This window comes from Zeus faber (assembly GCF_960531495.2).
Source record: "Zeus faber genome assembly, chromosome: 16".
NCBI lineage: Eukaryota > Metazoa > Chordata > Actinopteri > Zeiformes > Zeidae > Zeus > Zeus faber.
The window spans coordinates 7685660-7696043 of NC_137202.1; the positions used below are offsets into that span (position 1 = coordinate 7685660).

Genomic DNA, 10384 nt, shown 5'->3' on the forward strand with positions numbered 1-10384 from the left:
TGCGTGAATAAAATGTGTATATATTTACATTTTTACCGAACAAAAGTTCTCACAAAATTTTACAATGTAGAAATGATGACAGTTGATTTCATAGATTTAGCTCTACTGAGTTCCGGGAAAGGTTCGAGGCCATCTGTGGTTCAATGCCAGTTTTGAACACATTTAGTTGATTTTTTTTTAATATCTTTGGAGTTTAATAGGAATTATGGAACCGTTTTTTGTCAACGTTTGTATTGGATTTTTTGTACAGTTAACTATTGAAAGTTTCAACAAGTTGCTTTTGGAGTGTGTTTTGAAAACCACCACGGACTACTACGCGTTCCGCTACTTACAGATGACGTGACAGTAATAATAATAACAATAATAATAATAATAATAATAATAATAATACGAAGAAGAAGAAGAAGAAGAAGAAGAAGAAGAAGAATGTCAAAATATTATTTACAGATCACTGGAAAGTCAGGGCGTGACACAGGTTATAAATGCGCTTTAGTTGCACCAGCTCTCTGAAGACGACTGCGCAGCGCTGCCTTTTTTTGCATTTTTATTTTGGTCTCATCATCACAGCATCACTGCCACTGGGTGTGGCCATTAGCCCCGGAGTTCATAAATTGGACTTTTTTTGTAACAAGCCATATGCATAGAAAGGGGCCAATTTTGCACCAAATGTATGCGTAAAATCCGATTGAAATATGCGCAAATAGCACTGGCGCACCAAAACGCTATTTGCGTGCCAGCACAGTAAGGGGTGCATTTCACCGTTTGCGGGTGCTCTGTGATATATAGACGCTTGCTTTTTCTGTTATTTGCGCCGGTTTATAGGCCACAAAAGCCTTGCAATCAATTTGTGAATGCGTCCCTGAGTTTTTCATATCATTGTATTTGCACAACAGTAGATATGGAAGAAAAATGGTGTTGAAATCAGAATCCATTCTGTTCCACATACAAACTATTTGCACTGATTGAATATGTACTAATTCTAATCTGCGGTACTATGGCCAGAGCAGCATGTTGGGCCTACTGTCCCCATGGAAAAGTGTCTCACAAGATGGAGAAGACAGGGTAGAGATGGTATAATTGTGAAATTTGTAGTCAGATTCTAAACCTTTTTCATTTCAAGAACATTTGATATGCATTAGGCCATAGCCCTCTTTTGATAAGATTTTGTCTCTGGGACCCGAATCTGAGATTTTTATGGTAACATATGATTTAATCCAAACTCCCACATCTCTCAATACTCCAATTCGGGAGATAACAAACTATTCTAATCATCATCAACATTAATCATTTTGCTGGGGAAGCTCTTGATGGACCCCCACGTTGAGAACCACTGTGATGGAGGCTCGTCATTTTTTCTTCTTACCAATGATCAACTGATCAATTTAACCTTTATTTAACAAGGTTGTGGCCCCATTAAGATCCATGATCTGTTTTGCAAAGGCGACCTGGCCAACACACACAACATTTACACACACACACACACACACACACACACACACACACACACACACACACACACACACACACACACACACACACACACACACACACACACACACACACACACACACACACAAACACACACACACAGTTAGACCATAGACTCACCGCTGAGCTGCTCCATGAAACACACGTTGCCGAGCGCGTTGAAGGCCAGGGTGTCGGGGGTGATGCACAGGGTGTGGAAGAGGTGGGACGGCCCGATGCTCTGCAGGGCCACGGCACATTCGGCGCACACGGCCCAGACCTCGTCCTCGGACAAACAGCTGTCCCGCAGGGAGAGGATGTCAGCCAGGGACACGTTCTCCTGCGGGCACAGGGGTGGAAGGAACCGATGACCAATTCCTACTCACGTTACTGTAATAGAGTCGATTACTTTCTGCTTCAAGTCTGCAATTTGACTTTTACTCAAGTATCCAGTACACTGTGTACTCCACTTTGCTGCTTTTTTCCCTTTGGTTTGTAGTGCATGAGGAAATGCTCATACCAAGCACACATGTTCTACAGTTTATATACATTTTTGGTATGCTGCTTCATTTCCATCTGTGTTTTTCTCTTAATCTGTAATGTTGTTCATTTATAAAGAACGGATTGCCTTCGTTTATGCATCAATTTATTCATTTTATTTTTAGAGAAATGTATGTTTTGTTCCTGCTCCCCTTTTGATTGGACGCTGCTATGGATAATGCATCAAACATCAACAGTTGAACTTAAGTAATAAATACTTTGAGACAAGACTATTTTGTGCTTTTAATGAGGTCACAAGTAGTTTAACTTCTATTAGCGTGCATGTTTTCAGATTTCCACCACTGACAGAGACACAAGTGCATACACATTTCAAACAATGTTAAATGATTGTGGTATGTGTGTACTATTGTTTGCGTACATACCGGGTGCACACACAAACACACACACACACACACACACACACACACACACACACACACACACACACACACACACACACACACACACACACACACACACACACACACACACACACACACACACACACACACACACACGCACTTACACACATTAACACCCTGTAGCTGCTTCGCTATGACTCAACACACCCACATAAACCTGCACCCCAGCCTTACCAAATGGCCACGGGTTTGTTTTTTTCAACAGGCAAGCGGAGTGATATCACAGATTCCGTGTTGGAAATCTCCATATTGCTGCATCACTGACAATAACGGGATCTTCTGTTTGGCTTTGTATAGTGAAGACAAAAGCGGTATTTTACTTCAGAATGTGGGTAGGACTGGGGGGGTCGGGGGGATTCAGACAGAACACCCTCTGTGAGAGCATTAAACGGCCGTATTCCATCGCATGGGTTTTATTTCCTCCTCAGATTCATGAAGCGATACAAATGTCCCCGATAAGGAGGATTTCAGGAGGCTACTGTATTAATGGCCTGCAGCCATCCAAGATAAAATGGCATTGGCTTATCTCACATATGTCTACTGTACACCAAAGCACTTGAGTTAGCATTTTCGAGTTTCTTCCTATAAGCAAATGTCTTGTCTTGAGGGACAAGACAAGAATATAGGTATTTTAAGGACGAGATTACCTATAGCTCCTTGTACCTATCATGTTTGATTGGAGTTGTTCAGGAACTTGTGTGGTCGGTCCCAGACTAGTCTGATACTTGAGAGTATCACGTTGGTTCATAATGATCTTAACTCTCGGTTCCTATAGTATGTACCAGAATCCCAAGAACTGGGATCCTCTGTGGTCACCATCCAGCTAAATCCTACAGTGTATGCACAACTGGGATGGAAAAAAAAGTATTTCAATGTATGGTGATATTTCTTTTGGTGTATGTGTAAAGTCTTTTGGTGTATACCTCACGAGCACGAGTAGCGCATTAACTTGGGAATGAGAAAAGCTGCAATATATATGGGCTGCTCTGCTGTGTGGACTGCACTGAGCAGATGTTTCTCTGCGGGTTGGCGCTTGGTTGCTGCAGATTGTGAACAAAGCACACCTACAGTGCAGGCTAAGGCACAATTACAGGGCAGAAAACTGCCACTTTAAGCTGCGGCACCAGGCCCATAAATAGGAAGCTTCCCCTGAGAACAGCTTGGGAGTCTCTCTCTCTCGCTCTCTCTCGCTCGCTCCTCCTCAAGTAAAATATGATGTCCTACATAAGTTTGCCTCTCAACCCCCAAGGTTCCTGAGCATCGACTCCCCCTCTCCCAGGAATGCAGAGGAGATAACTGTGGAAGAGAGGGAGAGAGGGCTACAGGCAGAATTGAGCGTGAAGTGTAGGGGGCTGAAGTTTGACTTGCATTTGCTCAGCAGAGCCCTCTCTTCAATTGCTGGATTGATTGGTGGTTGCACTGTTGAAATGCTCTTTGGATGAAGTGTTGAGTGGTCCAAAAACTGACTCTGATCGGAGTCAACTCAACTTTTCATGGCTGCAAAGTACGTTTTTTGACAACAAAGGCAGTTCACACAGAGTTAACGTTCAATCAAACAGTAACAACTACTGAGCAGCCGATATTATTGTGATATAATGTCATAAACTTATAATATAATGTCATTAACTTATGCAAATCATACTTTTGTGACTGATGGGGGTAATGAACACATAATAAAAAATATTTTTGATTATATTAGTTGACATGCTCACACAATTTATTGTAGCTGTAATGGTGTCATTTAAAAGTATTCTGCACATGTTTCTAAATAAACCTTAGTGTCCGTCTTACCTCATCTTCCAGGAGTGGGGGCAGATGATCCAGTTCCAGTTCATAGCACCCCTCTCTTTCCTCCTCATCTTTCCCCATGAAGTATTTAACTGCTGCATCACTCGCGAATGTCTCCATTGTTTTCATCCAGTTTCATCCAAGACTCACAGCGTCTGAATTGTTTTATTCTGCAGAATCCACTCGTCATCCCATTAGTACAGCTCCTCAATTAGTTCACCGCGGCATCCCGCACAGAAAGACTTCCACTTACCCCTGAAAAGTGATAGGAACAAACGGGGTTGGGCACTTTTTCCCCCCACTATTCCTCCTGGTCCCATGCAGCAGCAGCAGCGGCAGCGGCAGCAGCAGCAGCAGCAGCAGCAGCAGCATCTCACTGCTGGACTCCACAGTCAGAAACACGCCGAGGAGGAGGGAGCCGCGAGAACGCGTCCAGCATCTCATACCAGCGTCAGCACCGTGGTCGGTAATCGATTGCAAACAACATGACTTGGGAGTTTGCCAAGCGTCGTCATGGCAACGGGCAGCGCACCTCAGGAGGAGGAGGCGAGCTGCGGCGAGGGAAGGCTCCTCCGGAGTGAAGGCATGTCTGGCTGCAGCTCCGAGCACGACGTCCGCCTCCTCCAAGCCGAGTGACTCACACATGGGGAGACTGTTCCCCTCAGAACGGGAAGATTGAAGTTAGTGGCTACAAGAGCATGCGTGAGGTGGAGAGGGGGTTTAAGACATCACTTTAGGAGACAGCCTGAGGAAGTAGCATGTACAGCAGCGGATAAGGGCAATGAGCAAAACAAAACAGATATTGTCACGAGAGAAAACAACTATTTTGGTTCAGAGTCTAATCTCATTATTCTGAGGATAATGTCAGACTTACGATTCTGATTCAATTCATATTCCACCTCACAATTCTGTTTTTGTTTTCTCAGGATTCTGAGCAAACAAGTCACAATTTTGAGTTTGATGTAAAAATTCTGAGGATACAGTCAGAATTTTCAGAAAACAGTGAAGAGTCAGAGTACAAGTCAGAATTCTTCAACCAAACTCTAAATTCTTGTCTCTTGTCTCTATCCTCAAAATTCCGACTCATTTAGATGCGATATTTTTTTTCCCACATAGCCTTAACCCTCCTCCATATGCCATTCGATTACCAAATATATCGGCCAGTGTTTTCCTCTGTGGTATATACCGATGGGCATACCCTGGGCATTTCACTATTATTCACCCAAGGAACTGACACTTGTAGGTACACATGAATCCCTTGGCCTGACTTTTATCACAGCATTGCTTGCCGTTCCTCCTTCTCTCCATGATGCCACAGCTCTCTCCCTTTATGAACAAGTAGGTCTTATAAAAAAGACCGACATCGACGCAGCGCGCCAGGGCTTTGAAGACATCCCGCATCTGGATCGTCGTATTCTGCGCCAGGAGCCCACTATAGTGCGGCGTCGCTGTACGGCGACCCGGTTTCCAGCCAACTGCGGCAACTTGCGGTCCAGTTAGCTCGCCCTGCCACCAGCTGCTATCAAAGAGAACATAGTTCCCACCACCATGAGCCACCCTGGCAGGAATCCCACCAGATTACTCTGCCTTCGCTGGCACTATGCGTTGGAGGAATGTGGGATCTTCACTCCCGTTCCCAGTCATCTGTGAACTGCTGTACAAAGCCCTATCTGTTCTTGAAGTAAACACAGTTACTTATAGCTACAAGGTTTCCAAGCTAGATATAATTTGCACCCATGGCCACGGATCCAACCTAAATCTCCATTCCACATGAGCAGGGTCTTGCACTATGTTGTCGTGACGATGTAAAACTTGTTTGAGTGCCAGCCTGTCATGGCGAGGAATGAGAACGCTTTCATATTGGCAGTGCCCCCCGGCCGCCAAAGGAGTGATTTAGATGGCCAGACTGAACGAGGGGATGTGGGGGAGTCGGGTGTGTCGGGAGTATTAGATTTAGAGCCGGCCCAGGGGCTCTGGTATGTAGAGATAATATGGAAATACTTCCACATTAGCTGCCAGGGCTATTAACAGGATCAGGCATCGCCCTACAAAGACTCTTTACATGAGAACAACACAGTCTTTTTGATCCGAGCCCGGAACTGCTCTGTGACCAACCGACAAAAATATTCAGCGGATATTTCATCTTCATAAGGATTAGTTCCAAACATGGGGAAACACTGCACGCAGCCCTTCAGGGGAAACAGTATCATTTACAACGAGGCTGCACTGGCAGAGACGAGCTTGACATTGGTGTGTCTGGAGTCATCTGATAGTGTTGAGAGGGGTCTATGTGGGCCTGTCTCATAACATCAATACAAGCATGCTGTTCTCTCTTGTCATTCACAGAATCAGGGAATCGACATGTTTTTGGATGATCGGAATACATATTTAGCAACACTGGGTCAGGAGACAAGCCAGGAAAGCTGGAGGATATTGAGAAATGATGAGACTGTTTTCTGTTTTTTTTATGTTTACTGTCTATTAATGTAAATCACTTGTATATTGTATATTGTTATTAGGGGTCCAGCACACAGAGCTGGAACCCTATTTTTATTGCTCGGATTTGTATTATTATTATTCTCCTTGCCATTTTTTTGGGCTAAAAGTGTCTTGAACACGACAATCGCTGAATCGATTAACTAGTGGACTCGTTCTCTGTAGAAGACGCGGAGCGGGCACACGGCTCCCCGGTTGAAAGCGCTCCCAAATAGTTCAAGTTGAAGTTCAAGTTCAAGAGGTTATTTGTCACATACATATACATACGGTCATACATATATGCAGTGAAATGTCATGACACATGGTGATTATGCGCAATAAGCTCAAAAGCTCTAAAAGCTCTAAAAGCTCTAAAAGCTCTAAAAAAAACTAAAAATACTAAAATGTGCGTAACCGACACGAGGTGCTCGCGCAGGCGGCCGCAAGGGGCGGAGCCACAATCGCGATTCTGGGTTCTATAATTACATAATATAACCAATTGTCTGTGTTTTATTAAATATACATTTAAATCCTCCTAAATGAAACTTACCTTGACTTACCTCCATCACTTACCTCACAGAGTAGAAGTCCTGTAAATTAAAACTTGGAAGTGATGGTGGATTCATGAAACTCGGAAAAATCGGAAGTAACGGTGCATTCAGTTGAACTCGGATAACTGTAATTTATGTTGTTTCCCACCAGATTTTTATTTCATTACAAGAGATGATTTTGTTGAGTATTAAAATGTTTTTATTTTTTGCTTGTTTTTGTGTTCCAGCTGCTGAGGAGAAGCCGGAAGTCCTCAGACCATAAAGAAGGAGTGGGCAGAACGTCCACCCTGCTTTCCATGTGAATTTGGATATTTTTAATTGGTCTTAGTTGGAAGCGATGCTGCGTTTCATGGTGAACTCTGAAAATTGTCATTTGTAACTAACACGAATAACCTGGACCCCGTGTATTGCTGCATGCAGCTATATCTATTATTTAGTTTCTTGGCATTTGCAAGAATTTACCAGAAGTTGAAGAACGTTGGCATACCTTGATTAGTTTGTGGAGCGAGGCGTTTGTGACATCATGAACCGACATTTTATAAGTCCAAGCCTCCTCTCTGGGTGGTCATTCACTTTCGGAGAATTTCACTGTGTAGTCCACAAAAACTTGTGACCATGTGCAAGTAATTGTTGTGTTCAGGATCCAGAAGAAGTATTCAGCAGAAAATAGAACCCGTGCAATGGTAATTACTCACAGAAATACAAAAATGTTTTTCATATTTCATGGTAACGAAACGTATTGAAAATGTAATCCAAATGTGATTCATGAGAGAGGTCACCACTAAAATAATTTAAGTTTGACAACTATTGTAAACCTTCATAAATACATAAACCTGCGTAAATAAGTCACAATTGAGGCGCACGAGACGCAACTTCACCTACCATGACTTAAATTTAAAAACTGGTGGTTTTAAATAAACAGTTTTCTACAACTAAACGTAGCAAACTTCAATAAAAAGGCAGAAAGTGTTCAGTATTAACAAGTTCTTCGATAATAATTCTAATACCAAATTAATGATAAAGTTCCATAAATGTTGTCTGCATTACAATATAGACAAGTAATCTCTTAAACTTTTCCAATTTTAGATTATTATCAGAGAAAATACAATGAAGTACTAATTAAAACTAACATTTCTATATTATGTTTAGGAAATAACATGTAGTTATTTTTATTGTTGTGCAAATGAATTACAAAGTTTGTTTTTGCTATTGTTTCAGATGCCGAAAAATAGCCCAGAGTCTAAGACAATAAAGAAGGAATTGTCCAAAAATCCACTCGTCAAGGTCACAATATTAAAAAAAAAAGTACAAAAGAAAAATACTGTGAAAAAAAAACACTAATGAGAAAACTTTCAATATAAATGTTAATTTGCCATATCTGTCAGCTTTAAGAGGTTCATTTCATCAGGTTGATTCACAGTTTGGAGACTCTAAACTGTGAAGCCGTAGGAGAGTGTCCCTTGCTCCAGATTCAGGAACCTTGGAAACCTGTAATACGTAACTAAAATGACTAAAGTTGACCCCGGTTATTGCTGCCTGCACCTATATTTATTATGATTATTGTCATTATTATAATTATTATAATTATTATTATTACATTTTTCTTTTTCCTGTAGGAGAGTGATTCATGGAAATATCTGGAATACGTTTTGTTGCATGTAGAGCCAATCATGTCATTTTCAAACCCTGAAACTTGAGGGTCCGTTTCGAGAAAATTATATGATTCGCTTTCCCCTCGACTCTGAGTCAATTCAAGCCAAGTTTATTTATACAGCTCTTAATCACAGTACAGTCTCAAAGGGCTTCAAAAGGGCTTCCACATTTCACATAGAAATCAATGGCATCCCCTGGTCTTAACCCACACACAGGAAAGGAAAAACCCGAGTGGGCAACATTACATTATTAACATTATTATATGAGATGTCCTTAAACATATAATATGCTATGCTTAACTAGACAGCATGGGAGTCGGTTGTGCTGGTGCATGGTGTCATAGGTAAACGCCTCCAGTAGAGATGTGGTCAGCATCAGGACCAGTTCAAGGTGATTAAAGACTCCAGCCGGTCACCACAGCTCTGTCCTGCATCCGCGTCCATGGACTCGTCCGTGTAGGGCTGAGCAGAGTTCAGCAGAAGCTGCCTTGTGTGACGTGTTTTGCAGTTGTGATGAATAAGACAACCCAATGTCTTCCATGGTTCCACCTTAAAAATGAAATCAGCTAGTGCTGTGTGATTTGGCGATTACAGTATATCATAAACCAATAGAAAAATTACTATTGTATATATTTTTATACTGTTTCTATCGCAATGTCGCAAATCAGTGGCAGAATTGCTTTACGGCAACCCAAGCAGCTTTCCTTTTGCTGATTGTGTTTTAGGTTTCAGTGAATTACAGTTCTTGAAGTCTTGAATTTTGCAAATAAGTGGGATTTTTAGATTCAGTATGTCACTTATTTTGCCTCTTCTGTGAATTTGAGAGCCCCGACAAGCGTTTTCCCGTGCTGCACCGCGTCAGAGGCTTTACCATGTGTTTTTCTTTTTTAGTGTAAATTATTTATTAATATATATACAGAAAACGTGCTATATCGTGGTATACAGTATATCGTTATCCAGATATGAAATGAACTACATCGGGATAGACCACGTGCATGTTCACGGGCCGACGCAAACCAGCATGCACACACGCACACACACACATAATCTAAACCACTCAAACACACACACACATATTCTTGCTTTTAAATGTTCAAATCCGATTTGGGCCGGCCTGCTTTCTGTGGGCAGAGCATGGTCATTAATGGGGATGAAAGACTCACGTGTACAATGAATTGGGTTTCAGTAATTCTGCATCTATCTACATCTATATTTGGGGATAAGCTCTTGTTGTTGACGTTATGATTTGTTTAGACATCAACATTGACATAGAGTATACTGGAAATATATACACAGTTTGCCAATGTACTATATTCCTCATGTTGTCTGCATGGTTGGGCACTGAATACATTGCAATTCTAATGTGTCACTGCAGAGATCCCCTTTTCTGTACAGCGTACGTGTGTGTGTGTGTGTGTGTGTGTGTGTGTCTGTGAGATGATGGTGATGCAAGCTTTTTGCGCATGATTTTGAGAGTCACTCAGGCACA

At 42.0% G+C, this 10384-nt stretch overlaps 1 protein-coding gene across 1 annotated transcript in view; it reads right to left on the reverse strand.

Moving 5' to 3' along the window:
• Positions 1-4298, reverse strand: part of kndc1 (kinase non-catalytic C-lobe domain containing 1) — a gene marked incomplete at its 5' end in the record, with an annotated part of 31556 nt that extends 27258 nt beyond the window's left edge. Inside the window, 2 exons of the mRNA XM_080017038.1 lie at positions 1609-1807; positions 4221-4298. Coding sequence (XP_079873164.1) covers positions 1609-1807; positions 4221-4298 — 277 coding nt within the window. The remainder of the gene's footprint in view (positions 1-1608; positions 1808-4220) is intronic.
• Positions 4299-10384: the final 6086 nt, after the last annotated feature.